Source organism: Paramisgurnus dabryanus, chromosome 3 (genome assembly GCF_030506205.2).
Source record: "Paramisgurnus dabryanus chromosome 3, PD_genome_1.1, whole genome shotgun sequence".
Lineage (NCBI taxonomy): Eukaryota > Metazoa > Chordata > Actinopteri > Cypriniformes > Cobitidae > Paramisgurnus > Paramisgurnus dabryanus.
In genome coordinates this window covers 42633102-42658254 of record NC_133339.1, presented here as the reverse complement: position 1 = coordinate 42658254, position 25153 = coordinate 42633102, and the positions used below count along the sequence as shown (strand labels likewise).

Sequence of the window (25153 nt, the reverse complement as noted above, 5' to 3'; positions counted from 1 at the left end):
ATGATAATAACATGGTATTTTGATCAGGTACATATGGCTCATGTAATAAATGGTATTACTATAGTTGAAGGTGTGACTTCCAAAGGTCAGTGTAAAATAAATGCCGTATCTTTCACTTTAGTTTATGTTCTCCATGAACTCAACCTGTAATGTCAAAGTTATTCGACAAAATACAACATGACCATTACTCTCTATCTTTGAAAGGGTTTTACCCAAAACGAAAGGCATCCAGACTTCATTTACTCCTTTTTATTCATTGTCCTTTCGATCCAGAATTTCGTGTTTTCAAAGTGTTGTTAGAGTTTACAACAGGTGTGTAATTACCTGTTTACAGGCTTCAAAAGCCAGCCAAAGCTTTATAAAATAGCGGCGACTTGTGTCGTGTATTGCAAGTGTCCTGAAGGCATAGAAATGGGTATGGTGAATACAAACTGAAAAAAAAATTCATTACTTTATGAAAGTCTTGACCTCGTATGCAAACCCGTACACAAACAACGCATCCGAAGACTACATAAGCAACACAGTCCACACATGGACAATGCATGTGGAAAAACGGCATCTTTAATCAAATAATAAAGAGGCGGTCACAATGCTCGCCTGTCGTAAACGGAAAACCCAAAACCCTTGGCCTTGGTTTAAGATGGTAGTATCTGATTCAAGCTGGTCTTCCCAACCTGGTCAAGCTGGTGGGTCAGCTGGTCTTCTGGCCTGACCAACAAAAACTGTCAAAAACGCCTCTAAAACCAGCCTGCTATACCAGCTTAACCAGCTAAAACCTGGCTTGGAGGAAAGTAGGGAAAAATGACACAATCACAGAATTTTCCGTGTGTTTTTATGTAGTTTTTAGTACATACCAATGTAACCTTGCTGACTGCACCACCTGGACTGTCACTGCACAAACCGCTTCCAGTGTATGAGAAAAGCGCAGCCATGCAGCGAATTCATTGCTTGCTGTGTTAAATGGCCTTTATTTAGTGTTACTTTTGGTCGGATACCAAAACTCTAACGTATCAGTCACGTCAGATGGCCTCTGTTATTGTCTTGCATTGGCTGATCACCATGCAGAAGTGTATGTGTTCAGGAGAGGTGTCAAGTTGCTGATGTTTACCAAAATCCTTTTTTAGCATTAATATTTCTGACACTAGTTTTAGAAGGTTGTACTTCCTTAAGACAGTTTTAGCGTGTTGACTCCATTCTGTGCTTTACCCTGTTACTAAGTTTGCCAAAACAGGAAAACCTTGTAGTCTCGAAAGAAGTCCCTTTCGATGCACCACTTTTATGACATTTACCACACAACCATAACTTTTAAGGCAACAAGTAAGGAAATTTTGACGACAGGCCATTGAATTATAATAAAATAATGCAAATCCAAGGTGGTAATGCGGCACGACGCGAAGTGTCATAAAGAAGCCATTATTAAATAATTAAAAGAATGCATACCCATGGAACTTTTTTCAACCAATCAGAATACAGCATTCAACAGACTTGTGGTATAACCGAGTGGCAACCTTCCGATCTCTCTGATGAAGCCAATACGGAAGTGATTTAAACTGGTGCGACTGGCCGCTAGGGGCTGGCTCCAAGAGGGAGTCAATTCCCATAGACCTCCATGTTAAAATGGGCAACTTTACAGTAGAAAAATTATATGTTTAAAGCCTGGTGCAAAAAGTGTTTTTGGTCTGTATAGCTAATTTTGCCCTTCATGACAACTGTGAGGGGCGTGAATTTTTTTGCCTTAAAGTTCTTAAGGGCATGGCCACTTGAGTGACGGTTGAACAGCCACTGCGTCCCGCCTCTTTACCTATGTTTGGATATCCGCGAGTGATGTGCGGTGACGCACGGCCAAGATGTCGACGGAGGACACCGCCTACTTTAAGCTTTAAAAACGATCTTCAGAAACCTATGGGTGACGTCACGATACACATTCAAAAGTGCAAAAGCCACAGAGTTCTACAAATATTCTTTTTAGGATTTTGATATTTTAAGCCTTAAATAAAAAAAGTGCAGCTTTTAATTAGTAAACCATCTTTAGATGTCAAAATATAAATAAACAAAACTAATTGAGTTTTGAGAAAATTTTGCCACAGATTAATAAACTCATTTTAATCTTCACAGGGTGTCCACGGATCCTTAAAGTCTTTAAACGTCTAAAATTCTGTAGTATGAAAATAAGGCCTTAATTAGCATTAAAATGTCTTAAATCTGCGTATCAAAGGTCTTAAACTGTTGTCCAACCAACACCGCCAGGAAGATTGTAACTGTTGTACATGTTTGTCATGCGTCAGGCAGAACTAAATAGCAGGACCAACTGAAGCACAGGTTTGTGAGGAACCTGGCATGCATGAAAGCCCCCTGCTTGCGTATCCTTGTGCATTAGACGTGCCAAAGTCTCCTCAAATTAGTTCTCCTAATATAAATAAGACCTAACGTTAGTCCTGGATTCATCTAAACCACCCCTATATAACATTGTTGTTTAATAAACCATGGGCTCTATCATATACCCAGCGCAATGCGCGAAGCAAGTGTCTTTTGCTAGTTTCAACCCGGCGCAATTATAATTTTCACCTTTAGCGCTACGTTGATTAGCCAATGCATTTGCGCCCATGGGCATTCTGGTCTGAAAATGAGGTGTGTTCAGGCGCATTGTTGGCACGTTGCTATTTTAAGGCAACTAAATTAGACTACTCCATTGACCAACTAAAACCTAGTCTAAAACAATATGTTTTTTGTTATTTAACTCTTTCCCCGCCATTGACGAGATATCTCGTCAATTAAGAGAAAACGCTTCCTCGCCAATGACGAGATTTTCCGTCTTTCCGCAATACCGCAATACCCTTCCGAACTTTTTAAAACTGGAAGTATTGCCCTATGGCAAGCTGCTGCATGTCCGTGTCTGTTTTAAAGATCGCTCTGAATGGGATCTCTATGAAAAGTCAGTCACAAAAATTGAATTATTTTTGCTTTTTGCTCAAAATATGGTGTTTTTGCAAAAACTTACCCATATTCAAAAGCTGATTGCAAAAGAACCACTAAAGGTAGGATGAAACGGTTTTTTTGTTTGAAAGCAGAGGGTCTGTTCTTTCATTTGGTATATTGTATGTTTATTTATTTAAAGAAGAACATTTTCTGGAAGGCATTAAACTTTGGTGAAAAACGCTGGCGCTGGCTGGCAACTTTTTTTAAAAACGCTTGCGGTGAAAGAGTTAATGAGCGCATTAGTAATATGCGCCTGTAAACGGGACGACAACGCGGGTTTGCTTATCACATACATGGATGCGCAGTAGCACAAAACCGCTTTTAAATATGAAAGATTAAAGGATTGAATGTAAAAGATTATTATTGAGTCTCTTGGAAATAAATGAGGAACGATTATGAGACTTTAGTAGGCGTAAAGAGCTGCTTCACCTGTAGCCTGGTAAGTAAATAATTTTTGCTTTAAATAAATGCGTCTATTTTTAAATGTTTTTTTAAATGCTACCCTACGGATTTATTGTATAAGATGACTCTGTACCTGTGGATATGGTGAGATGAGAAACAATTTAAGTAATGCTTTGTAAAAGTCCCATATGGCGCTGTTCTTCTAGTGCTGAAACGCTTCGGCTCTCTGCACGTTTGTAATTTCTTTATCTCCTGTTTGTATTTTTAGAGTACAAACCTTTTCTTGCATATTTGCTAATTATGTTATGAGATTACATTGATTATGTAGGATATCAATACATTTACAGAAATTCAAAGCCTGCTATTTGTACTTCTATGACTGTAAGAAAAAAGGCTTTTAAAGGTTGTAATCCACAAAATGTAAATTTCAATAAAAATGAAAACAACACACTTTTTTTAACGTTATTCTTAAACTGGGGATCTTCTTCCTCCGCTTAGTTTTTCAGTTTACAAAGTCCGTCATCTAAATAGGGATTACGCACAGCGGCAGCGCAACTGGCTTTTAACTCTTTCGCCGCCAGCATTTTTCATGATTTTCACAAAAGTTTAATGCCTTCCAGAAAATGCTCCTTTTTAAATATATAAACATACAATATATGAAATAAAAGAACAGACCCTCTGCTTTCAAACAAAAAATCAGTTTCATTCTACCTTCATGTGTTCTGTTGTTATCACCTCTCAAATATGTGTAGGTTTCATCAAAAACACCAAATTTTGAGCAAAAAGCTGAGATAATTACATTTTGTTAAAATAGGGCCCCATATGTTGATTTGGTTTTTGATACTTCTGTGAACCAGTTATTATTGTCTCATTTTTATTGTCATTTTAAATGCTTTTGCCCACTTAGGTCTATTTTTATTACCAAAAATATCAGATTACTTGATCATCATCAATCTCAAAAATAATTGTTAGTGAAAACCCTAGATTGGTTAAAACATTTCAAAATGTTGTGATTTTTGTTAATTAAAAGGCCATGTTCATGTATTTTGTCATTGGGGATTTTTTAAAAGTTTGAACTGAAGTCTCAAGGTGAAAAATATTTGGTAATATCTGCAAACTTTAAACATCTTGTCTTATTCTAATGAAACCAATCTCGTGTTTCATCTTCCAGGTGTCTTATCACACCCTTAGAAAATACATCTTTTTCTTTTTGTGAAATATAAAAGGTCTTAAAAAACACATGGACGCATGCACACTGGATTAAAAAATTGGATTTCATTGATATAATTTTTAAATTTCATTCATAATGGTCTTAAAAAGGTCTTAAGTCTTAAATTAGACTTGGTGAAACCTGCAGAAACCCTGTTTTAACTTTAGACCTTGATGACAATTTACATTTTTCGTTATTAACAAAAAATAATCCAATTTAATATGAAAGTGATGTGCATACAGGGTTTCCTGCAGAAAATTTGGTAGTTAAAGGAATAGTCTACCCTTTTGCCATATTAAACTATGTTATTACCTCAACTTAGACAAATTAATACATATCTATATTTTTTCAATGCGTGCACTGTACAGCGCGTCGTGACTGTGTTGGCATTTAGCCTAGCCCCATTCATTCCTATGGTACCAAACAGGGAAGCCACCAAACACTTCTGTGTTTTCCCTATTTAAAGACTGTTACATGAGGAGTTATACTAGTAAGTATGGTGCCACAAAAGAAAACTTTTTTTTGGTACCATAGGAATGAATGGGGCTAGGCTAAATGCTAACACATTCATAATGCGCTGTACAGTGCACGCATTGAAAAAAAATGGGATGTATTAATTTGTCTAGGTTGAGGTAATAACATAGTTTAATATGGCAAAAGAGTAGACTATTCCTTTAAGGTGGTAGGGTTGGGCGGGTGGGCGGGGCAATCAAACGGGGTGTCAGGTCTTTCAAAGTATGCGTCATGATGAAAATGTAAATATTTTTATTTAAAACACTCCAATAAAACTTTATTTTGAAGAAACTTTGACAGAAAATGAACACATTCTAGATTATTAATGAATTAAATGTTTTTAACAGATACATCTAATGGGAAGCGCTGCGTGATGAAGTGAAACTAAAGGGTTAATAAACACAAACTAAAGCAGATGTTGTAGAACGTTGATAGATGGCGCAAAAATAGTAAAAACTGATTATTTCCCACTATTAAATACATTATCTTAAAGGACATTAACTACTGTAGCATGTAAATGATGCACATAAATAATGTGAGCAAGAGCGTTCAACAATTATATCGAATCAACAGGCACGTGAAACCTACCTAGCAAAGTTGCTCAAACAACAAAAATAACCAGCTAATTTACTTTAAATTTGCAAGAACTATAGACTAATACAATAACAGGCTTAAATAAACCCAACACATAAGTCCACTTACAGTTCTCACGGACACGTGTTTTATCAACTGGCTATCCTCCAGACATGACGGACCACATCTTTATCTCATTTTGGCCGTGTGGTGCGCGTGAACGCTCGCGGTGTGAAGCGTGTCCGCGCTATTCTCCGAGATGTTTTATCAACTGGCTAGTTATCCTCCAAACAAGTGACGGTCAGGACCACGTCTTTCTCATTTCGGCCGTGTGGCCCTGCTATTCTCAGAGATGCACTTGACGGCCTTTTGTGCAGCAAAATAATTTTTTTACATTTTTTTTAATTTATTTTTTTGAACGACCTAGTTGAGGCGGTAGTTCCAAGCGCGGGCAAGATGGCGACGGCAGGTCCCACCAACTATTGGCTTCAAAAAAGCTCTTCACAAACCTATAACTCACCACCTATCGTAACCTATTGCACTTTGTACAATAAGAAGCCTTTGTAATGATGGTTGCTGCTCTATTCTATATTTATGTGACTGGGAGGGAGCGAGTACAATTTTGTGTTGTTTGGGAGGGAGAGGAGGGATTGTTGATTTTGTTGTCTGTTAGATAATTTATTTATTTATATTCATTATCTATCTTCTTTTATTTATTTATATATTTATTTTTTTATAATTATTATTATCTTTCAAGTACGAAGCTAGAGAGTGGCACTTTGAATTTCGTTGTTTTAATACACTGTATTTTTACAATGACAATAAGCTTGAAACTTGAACTTGAACTATAGGTGACGTCAGAGATACTACGTCCATATTTTTTTACAATCTATGGTCCTGACCTACAGTTTGAAAACCCCTGGCGTAGAGGGTATAGTATAGGTCTGTTGCAGAAGTATAAATTGAGACATTTTAAAGAATTGGTCAAACACATTCACGCCCCCTTTCTTAATGTTCCCTTCTATATACCTGGGTGGTTATATGTGTATCAATACCAGGTTCATTTCTGTGTATACTGCATAGTTTCTGGGTGGGGGTTTATATTTTTTTTACCTAACAGTTTGTTTATGCAGAAGTTTTTCCTTCATAAGTCCTCTTCAGTGTCTTTTAGTGAGCAGACTCGGCTTGATGTTGGGTGTTCGGCTTTCACAGTCATATTTTGGATAATGAGAGCAGCCGATTAGCCCATTTTTCCTGCTGGTGGTGAGAGACTCACGCTGACTGTTACTGAAAAGAGAGATGAGTCCCGTCTATCTTTCCCTCTCTTTAATTCCCTTCTCTCGGCCGCTCTGCAGTTTTGCATGCATAATGGATGAAATGATACACAATCTGCTCAGCCTCCTTTATCATTTACAGCGCATGAATAATGGACATCGTCCCACCTGCCTGTTTGCTCTGGCAATATGTGAGAAATAGTAATCGTAATGGTAAAATGGATCTTTTGTTGGACTATAGGGTGTTGTTTCCTGTGTTGTGGGTTTTTGTTGCTATTTGTTACTTATTGAGTGTTTAACACTGGATAAAGTGTTGGTGTAAGCCGAGAAGCATGCATGCAGTGTAAGAGCGACACATGACTGTCAATGGCCTGTTTTCATTGACTCCCTGATAGCCTACAGGCTTTGGCTGTTGTCATACTGAGTGTTTCACACAGCTAGGCCATGCTGTCTTTGCAGGCCGCCTTTCATGTATGCAGACTTGAAAGCTGTGGTTTACTTTTGTCTCATCTCTTTGTGTCTAGTCTTCCCTTTTTCATAAGCTGACTGTGTGTGTGTCTTTTTAAAGTGTGATCTTTCTGTCCTCTTGGGCTCTGCGCGAGGTGCATTCAACGAAATAGCGTCTAGATTCACAGCTGACTGCACAGGCTTTAATCACAGCCAGATGTAGTGCAGGAACTCCTGGTGTGTTGTGCGCACTCATTAGGGGAGGCTACAGTCAGACCCCTGTCGTACCTCGGCATGAGGGACACGACTAAAGCTTTTCGAAAGAAAAACGAAACGCTGTAGGTATTTGGCAGTGCCCATCTCTTATCCCCCCTGAATGCATGGAACTTGTTAGTATGTAACCAAAGTGAAAGCAAAAGCTTTCATGCACGTAAGCTTGTGTGGTGAAATGTGTCAAAACATTTCAATAATTTGTAGCGCACTGCACGTTTGTTGCATTCCTATGGTTACCACAAGGAGTTCTACTATTAAAGGTTTAGTTTAGTAAACGCGTTCCTCAAATGTCGTATTAGAATTCATATTCAAAACTGTAGGTTTGTTTCTTTAGCTAAATTGGTAGAGAATTGCATTAGCAGCGCAAAAGTTATTAGTTCAAATCCCAGGGAACACCCACAAAATGTGCATATTTTAAATTCCCTGTAAATCTAGAAGTAATGTTTTCGATTTTACGCATAGGGGGCACAACTTAACGCTTTTCAAAAATATTAAACTTAAATATTACATTTTTTTTAAGTTTGATTAATTATATTTTTACACAAGCAACACACACATCTCTGCTACAAAAATTTGAAGTTTGTTTCTAGTACTTACCATTCTTGGACAATTACACCAAACGTGACAGAGGTGCAAACGTTACAACTTACCCCATAGGTGGGGTTATTGTAACAGGCAGGGGGTTAGTTGTAACACTTGCTAAAAATTAAGTTTGCAGGCAAATATTTCAATACTATTTTGTCTATGTACTTTTCTTAAATGTCCCCTTTAAGTAGTGCTTTATTAGCGAAAAGTATCGAAGTATCGCAAATAAAATAATTATTTTTAAACACTTCAAAACGTTACGTATAATCAAAGTTTTAGCTTAATGCAGATATCAGAGAAACTGGCGAGACAAAAATCGAGTGATGCTTCATTTTTTCCAGAAAGAATATAGACGGTTTCATCGGACGCACGTGATACACGTCTGGATCCGAACTTTACTTCCGGTTTCGTTTTTTTAATGGTCTGACTAGTTGCTAAACTGATCTCTTGAACAAATGCCTCGTCGAAAATAACAAATGTTTCGGTTTCCTAGATAATCTATGTGTTGTTTTTTTGCTTGTTATATAAATAAACTACGTTTAAAGAACTTTGTTGTTATTTATTCTTAGCGGAGTTTAGCGGAAGTTACGTGCGGACCATGACAGCCGCTTGTTTATGTTGTTACTGCTGAAACCGTCTATAGAATGTATGTTGGTTTAAAAAAATATATATAATTTGATTTTACAAACTAAGTCGCAATGCAATTGAAATTAAAAACTGTAATTTGTTTTGGAATATTGTGGTATTTTTTACTACTGTCTTATCTGTGAGCTTCATAATTTTTTTTTTTTTAATCATGTGCCCTCATAATATTAAATAAAAAACCCAAGTCTCCTCCCATCCTCAAAATTATCTTTCTTTACTTCCGGTCATATGGTATGGCAGGGGGGCGGGACCTGGGAAAAGATCGCAGCGATTACCAATAACAACATGACCCATCTTCAAATGATCCAATCAAATCATTGCACAAATTCAAATCCAGCTCTACTTTTATTTATTTCAGAAGCCGTTTCAGTCTGATATGCGTCACCACGTGGGGAAAAAAAGACCAATTGCCACTTTCGCTTCATGGCAACTTTAAAACATTTTCATATTGTATATCACATTTTTCAACAATATTGGGACACATCTGCTTAAAAAACATGATTTTTATGATCATTCTTCTCTGTTGGAAAAATGCTGCAGAATGTGTGATTACATTAAACTTTAATACTAATGTTTAATATTTTAAACAACCCCCTAAGCCTGTTTTAATACTGATGCTTGCCTGACTGCTTACTCTGCTTATTAGATTCAACTATAAGGCTAAAATCGCCCAGCTCACTGCAGTCTGATCTCAGAGGGTGTTTGTAATACGCCACAGTGTTATTAAATGTCTGAGATACCAATTCATTTGCCAAGCCACTTAAGAACGTTGGGCCTTCAAAAGATGGCAGCGTGTTTTAAAATTCATTGCTACATGGGATCAGATAGCGTTTTCATTCGCGTGTGCATTCTGATATGAATGCAAAGAGGTTTCTTCTGAACGCTCGCCCACTCGCTCATGAATTATTTGAAAAGTATTGCCATCTTTGAAAATCGCTACGATTGTCATGAGAGTTTTTTTAAAGGTTTGAGACCCCACGAGACGTCTCACTCCCCCTCATACTCACTTTCTTTTCCTTTTTTTTCAGGGATTTCCTTCCTCGTGGCTCAGGCATCGTCACCCGCAGGCCTCTCATCCTGCAGCTAGTTAACAACAAAGCTGGTGGGTGTAAACTGGTTGAGCACAGTTTATATGTGCTGTTTATGTTGGTACCAGACGGGTGACACGTGTCCTAAGAAGTGAAGCCAAAACTTTATGACCTATTTCCTCTCTTGCTAAAAATGTAATTTCTATCTCTCCGCCTGCAGAATATGCAGAGTTTTTGCATTGCAAAGGGAAAAAGTTTGTGGACTTTGATGAGGTCCGGACGGAAATCGAAGCGGAGACGGACAGGATAACCGGGTCCAATAAGGGCATCTCTCCTATTCCCATCAACCTGAGAGTCTACTCTCCCAATGGTAACGTGAAAAGGGGCATCCCAACGCCACTGAATCCCTCATTTTGCAAACTGAATCACAGCAGCAGCCATTGTTTAAAATGCCACTGTCTGTTTTTCTCTCTTACTGTGTGACAGTATTGAATTTGACTCTCATTGATTTGCCCGGCATGACCAAGATTGCTGTGGGCGACCAGCCGCCAGATATCGAGCACCAGATTCGAGACATGATTCTGCAGTTCACCACTAGGGAGAGCTGTCTGATCCTGGCCGTCACGCCGGCCAACACTGACCTGGCCAACTCTGATGCCCTCAAGATGGCTAAAGAGGTGGACCCTCAAGGTAGGGAATAGTTATGATGAGAAAAGGTGGATACAAAATATGTTTAGTAAAGTCTTGGAAATCACTATACTTAATTTACATATTTAATTCATAAAAAATTTAATTGACTGGAAACTTAGATAAAAATATATTTATCTTTTGAGTTGAACTGATTCACAAATTGGTTGAAGTGGATCATTGGAGAAGTGATTTTGAATGCAAAACAAAAACAGAATAAAAGTTAATATGCAAAACGTGCAGGAAGGTTGTGGACAGGACATAAACCTATCTGTTTATCAATAGGACTGCGTACTATTGGTGTGATCACTAAACTGGACCTTATGGATGAGGGCACGGACGCCCGAGATATCCTGGAGAATAAACTCTTACCACTGCGCAGAGGTGAGTGGTTTTTAATGATTTAGTTGTCTGCTATAAGTTGTCTGTGATTCCTCCCACAGGCCAAAAACATGCAAGTTAGGCAAATTGGAGATACCAAATTGTCCCTCCCCCAACTTGTGTATAAATCAAATAAACTTGTGTATGGATTACCTGGTTCTCGCCATGAATATAGCCGTAGATGCTGGAATGGTGTTAAGAAATAAAGGAAGAAGAAGAAGTTGTCTGTGATGTGGGATTAATTTGTTCAGTTAACTGAATCGGCAACACAATGACATTTTTTAAGCCATTGGCATTCCTGATCGTGATAAAATAATTTGTTCTGGAAGTATTTAGTAACCATGTTGCTTTTGGGGGATAATAGGCTTTATGCCCAGCTGCACTACTTCCTGAACTTCAGCCAGCTCCTTGTTTTCTGTCTGACATTATTGGACAAACTGATTAATCCAGGTGTGCCTGATTATTGTTGTTGTGACTACTGAGGTCAGGCACACCTGGATTAATCAGTTTGTCCAATAATGGCAGACAGGAAACAAGGAGCTGGCTGAAGTTCAGGAAGTAGTGCAGCTAGGCATAAAGCCTATTGAGTAAATTAAGTGCTTTTCAACTGAAATATCCTTTATCTCATTGAATGAGAAACACACAATTTCTGTTTGATCCTTGGTCTAGCCCATGGTTTGATAAATGTGACCCGTGCCGTCTAAATGAGTCATAAAAATGAGAACATTAAGCTCTCGTTTAGCGATCCCAATGCTCTAACATAGTAGTTTAACATCTAAAATTATCTTTTTTGTACGATTTCTGAGATGTATACCATCCTAAATGCTAAACTTATACACATTATGCGTGTCCATCCACTTGCGCATCTGTGATTTTGGTTTCGGTTTTAAAAATATGCTTTATTAAAGAGAAAATAAATTGAAGCACTTGCTTGATTTTAAAATAATTATTAAGAGAGATTAAGTTTGGCACCTGACTGATGTTAAAAGCGTTATTAAGAGAGATAAGACTCGAAACCGACTGGCACATCTGAAGCGCGAGTGCCCAACCCCGATATATAGACAGAATTACAGTTTTAAAAATATCTGTTTTGACAGGAATTCATGCAGATATAATCTGTTATGTCTTAAGTGAATGTTTGGTTTACTGTTTTGAGTAGTGCTGGGTGATAATTCGATAACGATAATTTTATCGATATAAATTTCCCCGATAAAGCAATGACGACCTTTACGCGCTGGGCAAGCACTTACGGATGTCACACACGGTCTTCATTTACAATCACATTGTCGGTTAGACTTGAAGGAGTGGAGTAAGGTGAGGCAAGTTATTCATTTAGGGCCCTATGGTTTCCATTATTCAGATTACGGAGACAAAATCACGGAATCCAAATGCGCGGAAACATTTTCCTTTTGTGTTATGTTGGACGACAAACAGGTTTTGTCAAAGCCCGGAACACGGCAGACAAAATAGGAACTGTTCTTTCTTTCGGCATCTGCATTTCGTGTGCAAACGTCTGCAGGGTTTTAAAAGTATATTTACAGGACATTCACAAATTCAGGAAACTGAGGAAAACAATAAAAAATAGTTCTGAATAAAAAGTAATTTAAAATCATAATTAACTGTCTGTTTTTTACAACTTTAATTCAGGAGCAAAAATCTGCCTTTAAATTAGAAATGAATAAAGATTTGTCATTTATCATGACAATTATCAATACCGTCTGAAATGGAAAACATTTTCATGATAATTTGTTTGGCCGTATTGCCCAGCCCTACTGTTGAGGAAAAATATCTGATGTGTAACATTAAAATAGATCTGTCCCTTACAGTTGATCTCTAAACTGTCTACCTCAATGTCAATCAAAAAATACAATAATTAAGAACATATAACGATATTGTTTTTTACATTTTGTGTGCTAAATTTATTAGTTTTACAAGTGATTTTTAGCTATAGATCTGATAATAAAATCTTGAATTTTTTTCAAAATTAACTTCATACTGGTGTAGCTTTGTCTTGTTTTTTTTTTTCAGATTCCAACAAATCATGCATTGTTTTAAAGTCAATGCCAAAATCTAAATTAAACAAATTTTTTTAAATTCTGACTCAATTTGCCAGCACGGGTCACAAATGATGCAGCAGCAAACATAAATGGAGAAAGAAAAGGGTTTTCTTTTATTATGAAGGGAAATTCATATACAAAACAATCGCTGATGGTTCTGTCGAAAATGTAAACGGGCTGCAACTGGTGTAGGTTAATTGCTCTGTGCAAAAAAAAGAGAAGTAATGGTTACCTGTGGTTTTTCTATCTTCTTTTTCCCATGCATTTAATAGACAAACTAGTTCTTTAAAAAACATCTCTACTATCTTTGAAACATGTCTCTGTTCCTTATGTTCTATGTTGAGTATGGTTTCCACTAATAATAAACTTACATTTGCATGAACCATCTATATTTGTCTACGCCCATGTAGTATTAAAAACCTGAAAAGTGTTAAAGGATTAGTCCACTTTCTTAAAAAAATCCAGATAATTTATTCACCACCATGTCATCCAAAATGTTGATGTCTTTCTGTGTTCAGTAAAGAAGAAATTATGTTTTTTAAAGAAAACATTCCAGGAACTTTCACATTTTAATGGACTCTAATGGACCCCAATACGTAACAGTTTTAATGCAGTTTAAAATTGCAGTTTCAAAGGAATCTTAACGATTCCAAACGAGGCATAAGGGTTTTATCTAGCGAAATGATTGTCATTTTCAGCAAGAAATATAAAAAATATGCACTTTTATACCACAACTTCTTGTCTATCTCCGGTCTTGAGATGCTCCAGTGCGACCTCACGCAATATGTCATCATGTCAAGATGTCACGGATTACGTATGTGAAACTACGCCCAAGTGTTTAAAAGTGTGGAGAAAGAGGACTGTACGACGTTTTTGTATGTCGAATGATACTAATTAATGTCTTTGTGTCAGTTTATTGTTTAAAATGATCCGCAAATGTGCGTTTCATATATGTAACACGTGACCTTTCGATGTTATTACGCAATTACGTGAGTTCGCGCTGGCGCATCACAGGACCGTAGATAGGCGAGAAGTTTAAAAAGTGCATTTATTTTTCTTGTCAAAAAATGGCAATAGTTTCACTGGATAAGACCCTTATGCCTCGTTTGGGATCGTTTAGAGTCTTTGAAACTCCGTTGAAAAAAACTGTTAAGTGTTGAGTTAAGTATTAAATGTTGAGCTCTATTAAAGTCCATTAAAATTAGAAAAATCCTGCAATGTTTTCCTCAAAAAACATAATTTCTTCTCGAATGAACAAAGAAAAACATCAACATTTTGGATGACATGGTGGTGAGTAAATTATCTGGATTTTTAATTCTTTAAATTAAGGTAAATTTAGAACACATAAAAATGTGCAGTAAATCACGAGTTAACTCATGACAATCATCCGATTAATCTAGATTAAATGTTTAAATCGATTGACAGCCCTACTTGGGTAGTTTTTACAAATAAACCTTAAAAAAAAAAAAACAATACCGGTGTACATGTAAAAAGAGCACTGATGAATATGCGTGATGGAAGACTCCTCGTCTGAAATGGTCTGCTTTCATGCTTTATAGTAGGCAAAAATCAACAGTAAACAACAGTATGCAAGAAACACTCGAATAGATATCCGTTTTCACTGAAATTACTCAGTCAGCATAGGATGGACACTTTTTAATTCTGTGAGGTCACAGGAGCTGAGAAGTGACCAAATTTACAAATAAATAAATTATTAATACCGTAAGCTATATTTTATTTGTTTAACAACATCTGAGTAAATGATTTTAGTACATGATAGATGAATAACATACGGACCACATGACAATGAAAACCTGGCTGAGGTGTTATGTTTTATGAGAAGAATATATGTAAAGTTGAGACACCAACGTTCCAAAATAATAAAAAAAAAATGTATTTAGAAGGAATATTTCACTTTCTAAGAAAATCTGATAATTTACTCGCCCCCATGTCATCCAAGATGTTTATGTCTTTCTTTGTTCAAGTCCAGAAGAAATTAAGTTTTTTTTCTCCATATAGTGGACCTCAACAGTTACAATTTCAATGCATTTTAAAATTGCAGTTTCAATGCAGCTTCAAAGGCCCTTAACGATCCCAACCAAGCATAAGGAGCGAAACGATGGTAATTTTTGTCAAAATTTTTTTTATTTTTTACTTTTAAACCACAACTTCTTATCTTGCATTAGCCTTGGGATGCACAAGCTGATGTATGCGAAACAACCGCTAGTGTGAGGAAAGAGGAACGTTTCGACATTGTTGTATGTGGAATGATTCTAATTAATGTCTTTGTGTCAGTTTATTGTTTAAAATAGTCCACAAGTGAACTTTTGATGGGATTACGTATAGGGCTGGGTATCGATTCAGATGTTCCAGATCGATTCAATTTCGATTCACAAGCTATCAAATCGATTCGATTTCGTTTCTCAATTCAATTTTTGATTCAGGTTCGCGAGCCGGTTTTTATACTCGATTCTCGATTCAACTCAATGAATATAGATTTAATACATATACTTTATTTTAAAAAAAGAACAGTGAACAGCAGTTAACAAGTGGGTAATTAATAAAAGAAATTAAAAGCCACAACACTATCGTTGTCGTCTTGCTTGCGAAATCTGAAATGCTTCCATACCTTTTTATGTGAAGGTGGCATCAACATCAATGAAGCACCTAAAACGGTCATTTTAAGCACTGAATGAATGAATGACAGGCTCCTTGGTAACACTGCGCAAGGCAAAAAAGAGGGTGACATCTAGTGAAGAAGACTAGTCATTTGATTAATGTTAATCTTACGTTATGTTTGCAGACGGAAAAAAATATGATAAAAAAATCGATTCTGCTCTTTGAGAATCGATTCTGAATCGACCACGTTTAAAAAAAATGATTAATCGAAAAATCTATTTTTTTTGCCCAGCCCTAATTACGTAATACGTACGGTCACGCTGGCGCATCACACGGCTAGTGCAAGAAAAGTTTGGGTTAAAAAAGTACATATTTTAAAAATTCTGTCGAAAATGACAATTGTTTTGCTAGATAAGACCCTTATGCCTCGATTGGCATTGTTTAGATCCTTTGAAGCTGCATTGAAACTGTAAACTGTTGAGGTCCATTAAAGTCCACTATATGGATAAAAATCCTAGAATGTTTTTTTTTTCAAAAACTTAATTTCTTTTTGACTGAACAAAGAAAGACATAAACATCTTGGATGACATGGGGTAAATTATCTGGATTTTTTTTAATGAAAGTGTATTAATCCTTGAATAGACTTTCTCACAGCGTGTGATGTTTGGAGCACACAGGTATGTAAAAGTTAATTTTGGAGCTTCGATGTGCCGATTTTCTCATATGATTTTTTTTAGTCGAGCCCCCACTTTAGATCGATGTTCGTGCTTTTATTTTGGTTTTGATGTGCGATGTCTGAAATGTATTCATACTGCACCCACAATATAATATAACATACTGTTTCAGCGATCGATAAGTACGTACTTAAAGCGTAACTAAACCCCTGGTCAGAGCCTGACTCCACCCACTGGCAATATTTGAAAAATGCAAGAAAAGTGGGCAGATCCCAACGGCGATAGAGGGGACGAACTAAGCTCGTACCAAGTGTGTGGTGAGATCCTAACAAGGGCGTGGTGAGCTTGAACCTGCTTACGTCACAAGTCATTTTTTGGACCCAACATCCAATGGGAAAATTCAACTGCAGTAGCCACCGTTCAACCTGAAGAGGGCAGCACTCAGACGTTTTTACACCATATATTGCAGTATTGAAACACTTTATATCCAAATGTCAAAAAACTTACTAAAATCAATGAACAGCACTAATAAAGCATCATTCTTACAGATCATTAACCAAAAAAAGTTGGTTTAGGGTTTAGTTACTCTTTAATCCAATTCAGTATGTGAATGAGAGTGTAAATGAATTTCTCTACCTCAGGTTATATTGGTGTGGTGAACAGGAGTCAGAAGGATATAGATGGCAGGAAGGATATTCGTGCTGCACTGGCAGCAGAGAGGAAGTTTTTCCTGTCACATCCCAGTTACAGACACATGGCTGAAAGAATGGGAACACCTCACCTCCAGAAGACCCTGAACCAGGTAAGACTGGAAAGCAGGAAAAAGTTAGCCTATTCCACCTGGGCGTACCAATGTGTTGATGTAAAAGCCACACAGGAGTTACAAACTTTGTTGGCACCTATAGCTAAGAATAGATTTGGCAACGCAGCCCAATGGCAAGGCTGTTAACATTTCCTGAGAGATGAAGGTCACGCATATCAACTTTTCATGCGTTTATGTAAATGAAGCTTAACATTAATGAAAACTAAGGTTTGTTTGTCAAACATCGCCCTCATTCTCATTATTTTTTGGTTTCTTTTTATTCATTTTGCAGTCATATGTTGTGTTTGCAGAATTGGAATGCCTGTTATTCCGTACTCCCCATCCTCCTTTCCTTATTTCATTATGCTTTTAGCCATCAACAAGACAAGATATGTTCTTGTAAAGTGCATCAACAGCTTCTTTTATTTTCAGCAATTGACAAACCACATAAGGGACACGTTGCCCGGCTTACGCAGTAAACTTCAGTCCCAGCTGCTCTCTCTGGAGAAGGAGGTTGAAGAGTATAAAAACTTCCGCCCGGATGACCCGACGCGAAAGACCAAAGCTTTGCTACAGTAAGCGAATTCTCATAAGATCCTGGCTGTAAACTACGATGCAGATGTTTGTAATGTCGTGTGTGTCGTGTTCAGGATGGTCCAGCAGTTTGGAGTGGACTTCGAGAAGTGCATTGAGGGGTCCGGAGACCAAGTGGACACTGCGGAGCTCTCCGGAGGTGCTAGGATCAACCGAATTTTCCACGAACGTTTCCCCTTTGAGTTGGTCAAGGTAGATGGCAGTGGTTTTTTTTTTTTTTACTGATAAGCTGTTGTAGAACTTGCAAAATATGTCTTTGATCTCAAGATAACAAGTTGCAACGTGTACCAGCGGTAGTAACAATTTCTTCTGACAAATTTTCTGTTTCTTACAGATTGTGTTTGATGAGAAGGAGCTACGGCGAGAAATCAGTCACGCCATTAAGAACGTCCATGGTGTCAGGCAAGTGGTGTCTCACTGACAACAAGCACTGGGGCGGTAGCAAGCCACGCCACTTCTTACATCCTCCGTTGACTTACTAATCCCTCGCTCTCTCACTCCAGTCACACGCTATCTTTCTCACTCATGTTATGGTGCGGCTGTGCTCTCACAACACGACCGAATCACAGTATTGTTTACCTGACATGTTTCTTCTTGTCATCTGTCGGGCTGTAGCAGCCCACATATACTACAGAATGGGGGTCAACTACGTAAAATACACTAAGGCTGTGTTTGCACCTGGTATTAAGATGTGTTTTGGTCGATCAGATCTCAAGTTGATGCTAAATACAGGTGTGAAACGTTTTAAGCTCATCCACTTTCAACCACATTCAGAGGTAGTCGAAAATGCATTTGACTTGATTGATTTTGTGGTTAGATGCTCATGTTATCGTATAGTAGCAAAATATCATATTTCTCTACCTATTGATCAGGGCTCTCCAAGCTTTTTGTGAGCAAGAGCTACCACAATGGATAAAACAATCTGGAGGGCTACTTCATTGATGATATGTTTTATCATTCTTTAAAATGTTAACATGTATAAAAGAAGCCAAGCTAGTATAAAAAATATGTAATAAATAAATATCAAAATTAGAATGAGCTTTGGCAGGCAACCCACAGACTCTGTGCGATTCGATGCAATTTTATAAATAAAAATCTCAAAATTTCAAACTTTATAAACTGTATTTACTAGATTCTGATAAAGGGACTATCTTGGACTCACGCAATTCACGCAAGTGTTTTAGCGTAGTAAAGCTGCATTCAGACTTGCAGTAACAGAGCGATGCAATCTCATTCATTTCAGTGGAAGCTCAATGACATCCAGAGACATGAAGACAAAGTTGAGAAAAGTTTAACTTTGTGCAAATGTTGAGCGACTTTCTGGAGCGACTACCAATGAGAGCAATGTTCACTGCAAAAAATGACTTTCTTAGCTAGTATTTTTGTCTTGTTTTAAGCACAAATATCTAAAAATTCTCAAGTCATTATGCATTTTCTTGATGAACAAAATAATCTAAGAAAATAAGTCTAGTTTTAAGACAAAAAATATCAAATTTAAGTGAATTTGTGGATTAAACAAGCAAAAAATCTGCCAATGGGGTAAGCAAAAAAATCTTGAACTTTTTTCTTAAACACTAAATTCAAGAAAAATTTGCTTACCCCATTGGCAAAATCACTTAAATTTGATATTTTTTGTCTAAAACTAGACTTATTTTCTTGGGACGTTTTGCTCGTCAAGAAAAACATCTTAATTTAAGAATTTTTTGATATTTTTACTGAAAACAAGACAAAAATACTAAGACTTTTTTTTCTTGAAAATAATTTTTTGCAGCACACACGCACTGCAAAAAAATGACTTTCTTACATTGTATTTTTGTCTTGTTTTCAATAAAAAATATCTAAAAAAAAAAATTTTTTCAAGAAATTTTTTCTTATGCCATTGCCAGATTTTTTTGCTTGTTAAAAGCACAAATTTGCTATTTTTGCTATTAAAAAAAATCATTAAATCTTAATTAAAAAATTTTTGTAGATATTTTTACTGAAAACAAGACAAAAATACTAAGAATTTTTTTCTTGAAAATCATTTTTTGCAGTACACACGCACTGCAAAAAATGACTTTCTTTGTATTTTTGTCTTGTTTTCAATAAAAATAAAAATTAACTTATTTCAAGATTTTTAAAAAAATCATTAAACCTTAATAAAAATTTTATTTTTGATATTTTTACTGAAAACAAGACAAAATAATAAGTAAGAAAGTCATTTTTTGCAATGCGGTGACAAAATCGCTTACACTGCAAAAAAGATTTTTAAGAAAACATTTTTCTTGCTGAACAAAACGACCTAAGAAAATAAGTCTAGTTTTTAGACCAAATATATCAAATGTAAGTGATTTTGTGCATAAAACAAGCTAAAAAATCTGCCAATGGGGTAAGCAAAAAATTAATAGATAATAGATAGATAATTTTACTTATTTTAAGCACAAATTCACTTAAATTGTTTAGTTTTTGTTTAAAAACTAGAATTATTTTCTTAAGTCCTTTTGCTCATCAAGAAAATACATATTGATTTAAGAATCTTTAGATATTTTTTACTAAAAACAAAACAAAAATGCTAAGTAAGAAAGTCATTTTTTGCAGTTTAAATGTTGGTTAGCATGGGCACCTTGTGCATTGACTCTCATTAACCAAGTCCAAGTTGGCAGCATTACCGGAAGCTAGTTATTATAGTTTATACATTTAAAAATATAGATATTTTTCTTACAATATTGCATCGATTACCTGCAAAAGACCTTTATTAACCCATTGGAGCCGTGTGGTCAAGGATGGATGCACCTTTTTTGGGCTTCAAAGTCAGAAGTTGTTTCCTGATCCCCATTCTCTCCTATTATAAGCTTGGAAAAGCAAGTACATTTACTAAATAACTCCAAATGTGTTAGTCTGAAAGATGATGGACACATGTATCTCAGATTGCTCGAGGGTGAGTAGATCATGGGGTAATATTGATATTTGGCTGGCGTATCGCTTTAATATCGAGTGTAAATTGGGCCTAAATGCAAGAGCAGTCAGGCTTGACGTGACAGTCAGAAATGTACTTCCCCTGTGAGATCATTTTCAGGAACATGTTTACTTTTATGAGATTAATTTCGGAAGAAAAACACCTAGCTGGAATGCATATCAACGCATGGCACACAGTATATATTGTGTAGTGAGGGCACAGCCTAATGTCTGATGTCTCTGAAATGTTTAATGGGTTTTTTCCCCACAGTACAACTGAAACACTGTCTCTCTTATTTATTCACTTACTGTCTTTTATTGTTTGTTTTTAATGCATTCAAACTAAACCTGTGTCTTTTCTGCCTCTTTCCTCCGAAGTCCCCCACGCTTCCTTTACTTTTAGTAGCCTATTCTCTCCTCACTTGGTTTCACTTCCAGTATTTTTATGACGTCATTGTCAAAATGTTTGTCTTTGAATTTTTTTCCTCCTCTCTTTTATTTCTGTCTCTTGTCTTCGTCTTCTCACGTCTTGCTGTGTCCCTGTGCGTTCTCAGAACTGGCCTGTTCACACCAGATCTGGCGTTTGAAGCCATCGTGAAAAAGCAGATCATTAAGCTGAAAGAGCCCTGTCTGAAATGTATCGATCTGGTCATTCAGGAGCTCATCAACACGTTCAGGCAGTGCACCAGCAAGGTACTGCAGTACCCCAGCCTGGCCACAGGGGGGCTTTCTGCGAGGGGGTCACACAGCACCCGAGACAAACCAAGTGAGGGAGAGTTATAGGTTGAACAGTTGGTTCAGGGTGCGTGTTTGCGGGTTCGTGTGATCCCCTCTGCCCCCCGGCCGCCCCGTCCGCAGGCTCTGCTGTCGTGTGTTGGGGTGTTGTGAAGGTCTTGTGAAGTGAAGATGGGCAGAGAGAGACTACCTCTGGTCATCGGCGGTCTAAAACGGATAAGTCGCAGGTCCCAAGAGGTCCCAACTGTGAAGGGACCAGATTAAATTCAGAATTTAAGATTGCAACTTTTTATTTTGCCATGGTGCTATGGCACTGTTGTCTTTTATAGACTCGATAATGTGTAATATTTTAAACTTTTAAACCTGCGCCTGTCCCTTTTGGACCTCATGTTGTATCTGTTCATAGATAAGCAATGAATAATCCACTAAACTGGCTCTCTCTCTCTTTATTCTCTCCCCTTGTTCCTTGTTCCTTGCTCTGTCTACTTTCTTTTTTTCTGTCCTCTTTTAACCCACTCAAACACACCCCGAAAAACGTTGCCGCCCACTCAGAACGGGGTTGTTCACCCCTGACCTTGCTTTTGAAACGATAGTGAAAAAACAGATTCGCAAACTGAAAGAGCCCAGCCTGAAATGTGTGGACCTGGTGTTGTCCGAACTCACCACCCTCGTCCGGAAAAGTGCCAACAAGGTAACCAGAAGTAACCAGTCGCGAGGAAGTGGAAAATATAGCGTAACCCCTCCCTGTTCAACATTCCCGCTCACTCACCCAATCAGTTTTCCATCTGTATGAAATCAACCACGCCCATCTGGTGTATTTGAAATTTGTTCATGTTACTGCCATTGGTGTACTTGTCGCCTTACATTTTCATAGCCCCTGTGAATCCAACAAATGACACACATTTGCTTGGAAAACTCTGGAGTTTCCAAGTTGAATCCGCTTGCAGCTTTCCAGGTCTAGGATTTCCTAACCACCCTCACATTCTCAGACTCTTTGTTGCTTTAGTAGAGCATCACTTAGCCAGGACAAACCTGTCAGCCCAACATTACAGGCTGCTGCTGTTGCCATAGCAACAAAGATTTGTTCACCTGCCATCTTGTGGTTGTAAGAGGAACTGCCTGACTAAATTCCCAACTTCACATTTTCTTTCCTTTTTTTTCAATTCTTTGCTTTACTTGAATCATTTCACTGCATCACTTCCAGTCCATGAATGGTTGTTTTGTAACTTTAACCTCAGATTTCTGAAGGTATACATTTACGTGTTTGGCAGGCAAATTTATCCAAATATTTTTAATCTGAATATGTGTTCCTGGGAATCCAACCCATTGTCTTTGTGCTGCTAACACAATGCTCTACAAACTGAGCTACAGGAAACTTAGTATGATTCTTTAAACTTTATTTATTTATTTATTTGATATCCATTCCTGGCTGGAAGTTATTGTACTACTTTCTGAAATGGCTGATTGTGCGTGTGTGTGTGTTTTTGTGCATACTCTGATTAATCTTGCACTGCAAAAAAAAGAAAAAGAAAAATGACTTTCTTACTTAGTATTTTTGTCTTGTTTTCATTACAAATATATTAAAAAAATTTAATCAGCATTTATTGCCTTGATGAGCAAAATGACCTAAGAAAATAAGTCTAGTTTATAGACAAAAAATATAGAATTTAAGTGAATAAAAAAGTTTAAGGGAAAAAATTTGCCAATGGTGTAAGCTAATTTTTCTTGATATTTTCTTGAATTAAGTGTTAAAGAAAAAAGTTCAAGATTTTTTTTCTTACCCTATTGGCAGAATTTTTTGCTTGTTTTAAGCACAAATTCACTTAAATGTTATGTTTAATATTGTCTAAAAACTAGACTATTTTAAGATATACAATTTAATGGAATAAAAAATATAAGGGAATAATCTGCCTATATCTAAGCAAATGTTTCTTGAATTTTTCTTACTTATTATTTTTGTCTTGTTTTCATTATAAATAAAAAAAATTAAATCAAGATTTATTGCCTTGATGAGCAAAATGACCTAAGAAAATAAGTCTAGTTTTAAGACAAAAAATATAGAATTTAAGTGAATAAAAAAAGTTTAAGGGAATTTTTTTTACAATGGTTATAAGCTATTTTTTCTTGATATTTTATTGAATGAAGTGTTCAAGATTTTTTTTCTTACCCTATTGGCAGAATTTTTTGCTTGTTTTAAGCACCAATTGACTTAAATTTTATGTTTAATTTTGTCTAAAAACTAGACTATTTTAAGATATAAAATTTAATTGAATAAAAAAAATAAGGGAAAAAATCTGCCAATGGTGTAAACCAAATGTTTCTTGAATTTTTCTTGAATTAAGTGTTTAAGAAACAAGTTCAAGATTTTTTTTCTTACCCTATTGCTTGAATTTTTTGCTTCTTTTAAGCACAAATTCACTTAAACATTATGTTTTTTTTTCTAAAAACTAGACAATTTTAAGATATACAATTTAATGGAATAAAAAATATAAGCGAAAAATCTGCCTATCTAAGCAAATGTTTCTTTTTTTACCCTGTTGGCAGATTTTTTTTGCTTGTTTTAAGCACAAATTCACTTAAATGTTATGTTTAATTTTGTCTAAAAGTAGACTATTTTAAGATATACAATTTAAGTGAATGAAAACCAAATAAGTGAAAAAAATCTGCCAATCGTGTAAGCAAATATTTCTTGAATTTCTCTTGAATTAAGTGTTTAATAAACAAGTTCAAGATTTTTTTTCTAACCCCATTGGCAGATTTTATTTATTTATTTTTTGCTTGTTTTAAGCACAAATTCACTTAAATGTTATGTTGTTAAGATATTTAAAAATTTAAGTGAATAAAAAAATAAGTGACAAATCTGCCAATGGTGTAAGCAATAAAAAAAAATTCTTACCCCATTTGAAGATTTATTTATTTTTTTTGCTTGTTTTAAGCAGAAATTCATTAAATGTTATGTTTTTTTTTGTCTATAAACTAGACTATTTTCTTAGAGCTTTTTTCACCTGGTCACTTTATGCATTTTTAATTATCTGATAGCTATTCGATCTTAAAAAGACCAAGTGTAATTGCCCCCCAAAATGGGGATTTAAATCCGATCGCTCAAACCACTTCAGGAGGTGGTCTGGGATACATTTCAGAGGACACCGGACAAGTGTTAATACATCTGGTTGCTGAAGCCACGTATGTCAGCACTTTACTCCTCCCAAATGTAATCACGTCACCCGGAAGTTAGCTGGCAAAGAGGCAAACAAACACAGATGGCATGCTTGTTGCTTTATGGAGAGACAACAGTGGGTAAAAAAAAACTTTATAGGACCAATAAAATAGTCAAATGACAAACTTGATTATATTTAAAGAAATACAAATTTGAAAGAGTGTTTTGTGAAGCACTTATCCCCCGTCATGGACCTGTAAATCATTGCGCCGTCTTAATTTCCTGCTGCAAAAATACTAAGTAAAACTAAGTAAGTCAGTCATTTTTTTGCAGTGTGTGCATGGAGGCTTTTACAGTACGATTGTTTGTGCGCGTGTGGCTGTGGTTTGCGTGTACATCCTTTGCTGCATCTATGTGGCTTTTTTTCTACAGCTTAACTCGTACCCCAGACTGCGAGAGGAAACCGAGAGGATTGTCACTACTCACGTCAGAGAAAGAGAAGGCAAGACCAAGGACCAGGTGCGATATACGAGAAAACTTCCACTTGTGGTACTTTGTCTTGAATTTCCTAATTCAACTTGATTTGT

At 36.5% G+C, this 25153-nt stretch overlaps 1 protein-coding gene across 10 annotated transcripts in view; it reads left to right on the top strand.

Moving 5' to 3' along the window:
* dnm2a (dynamin 2a) overlaps positions 1-25153 on the top strand; it is a 61868-nt gene that overhangs the window by 7824 nt on the left and 28891 nt on the right. For 8 of the 10 annotated variants that reach the window (XM_065263207.2, XM_065263205.2, XM_065263202.2 and 5 more), the window contains exons 3-12: positions 9927-10000; positions 10147-10296; positions 10413-10616; positions 10899-10997; positions 16986-17146; positions 17579-17721; positions 17797-17932; positions 18075-18142; positions 21229-21367; positions 24999-25085. In XM_065263207.2, the coding sequence (XP_065119279.1) occupies positions 9927-10000; positions 10147-10296; positions 10413-10616; positions 10899-10997; positions 16986-17146; positions 17579-17721; positions 17797-17932; positions 18075-18142; positions 21229-21367; positions 24999-25085 (1261 nt within the window). Of the gene's footprint in view, positions 1-9926; positions 10001-10146; positions 10297-10412; positions 10617-10898; positions 10998-16985; positions 17147-17578; positions 17722-17796; positions 17933-18074; positions 18143-21228; positions 21368-21961; positions 22101-24998; positions 25086-25153 lie in introns of all 10 variants that reach the window. The other 2 variants (XM_065263206.2, XM_065263204.2) reach the window with 1 other exon arrangement.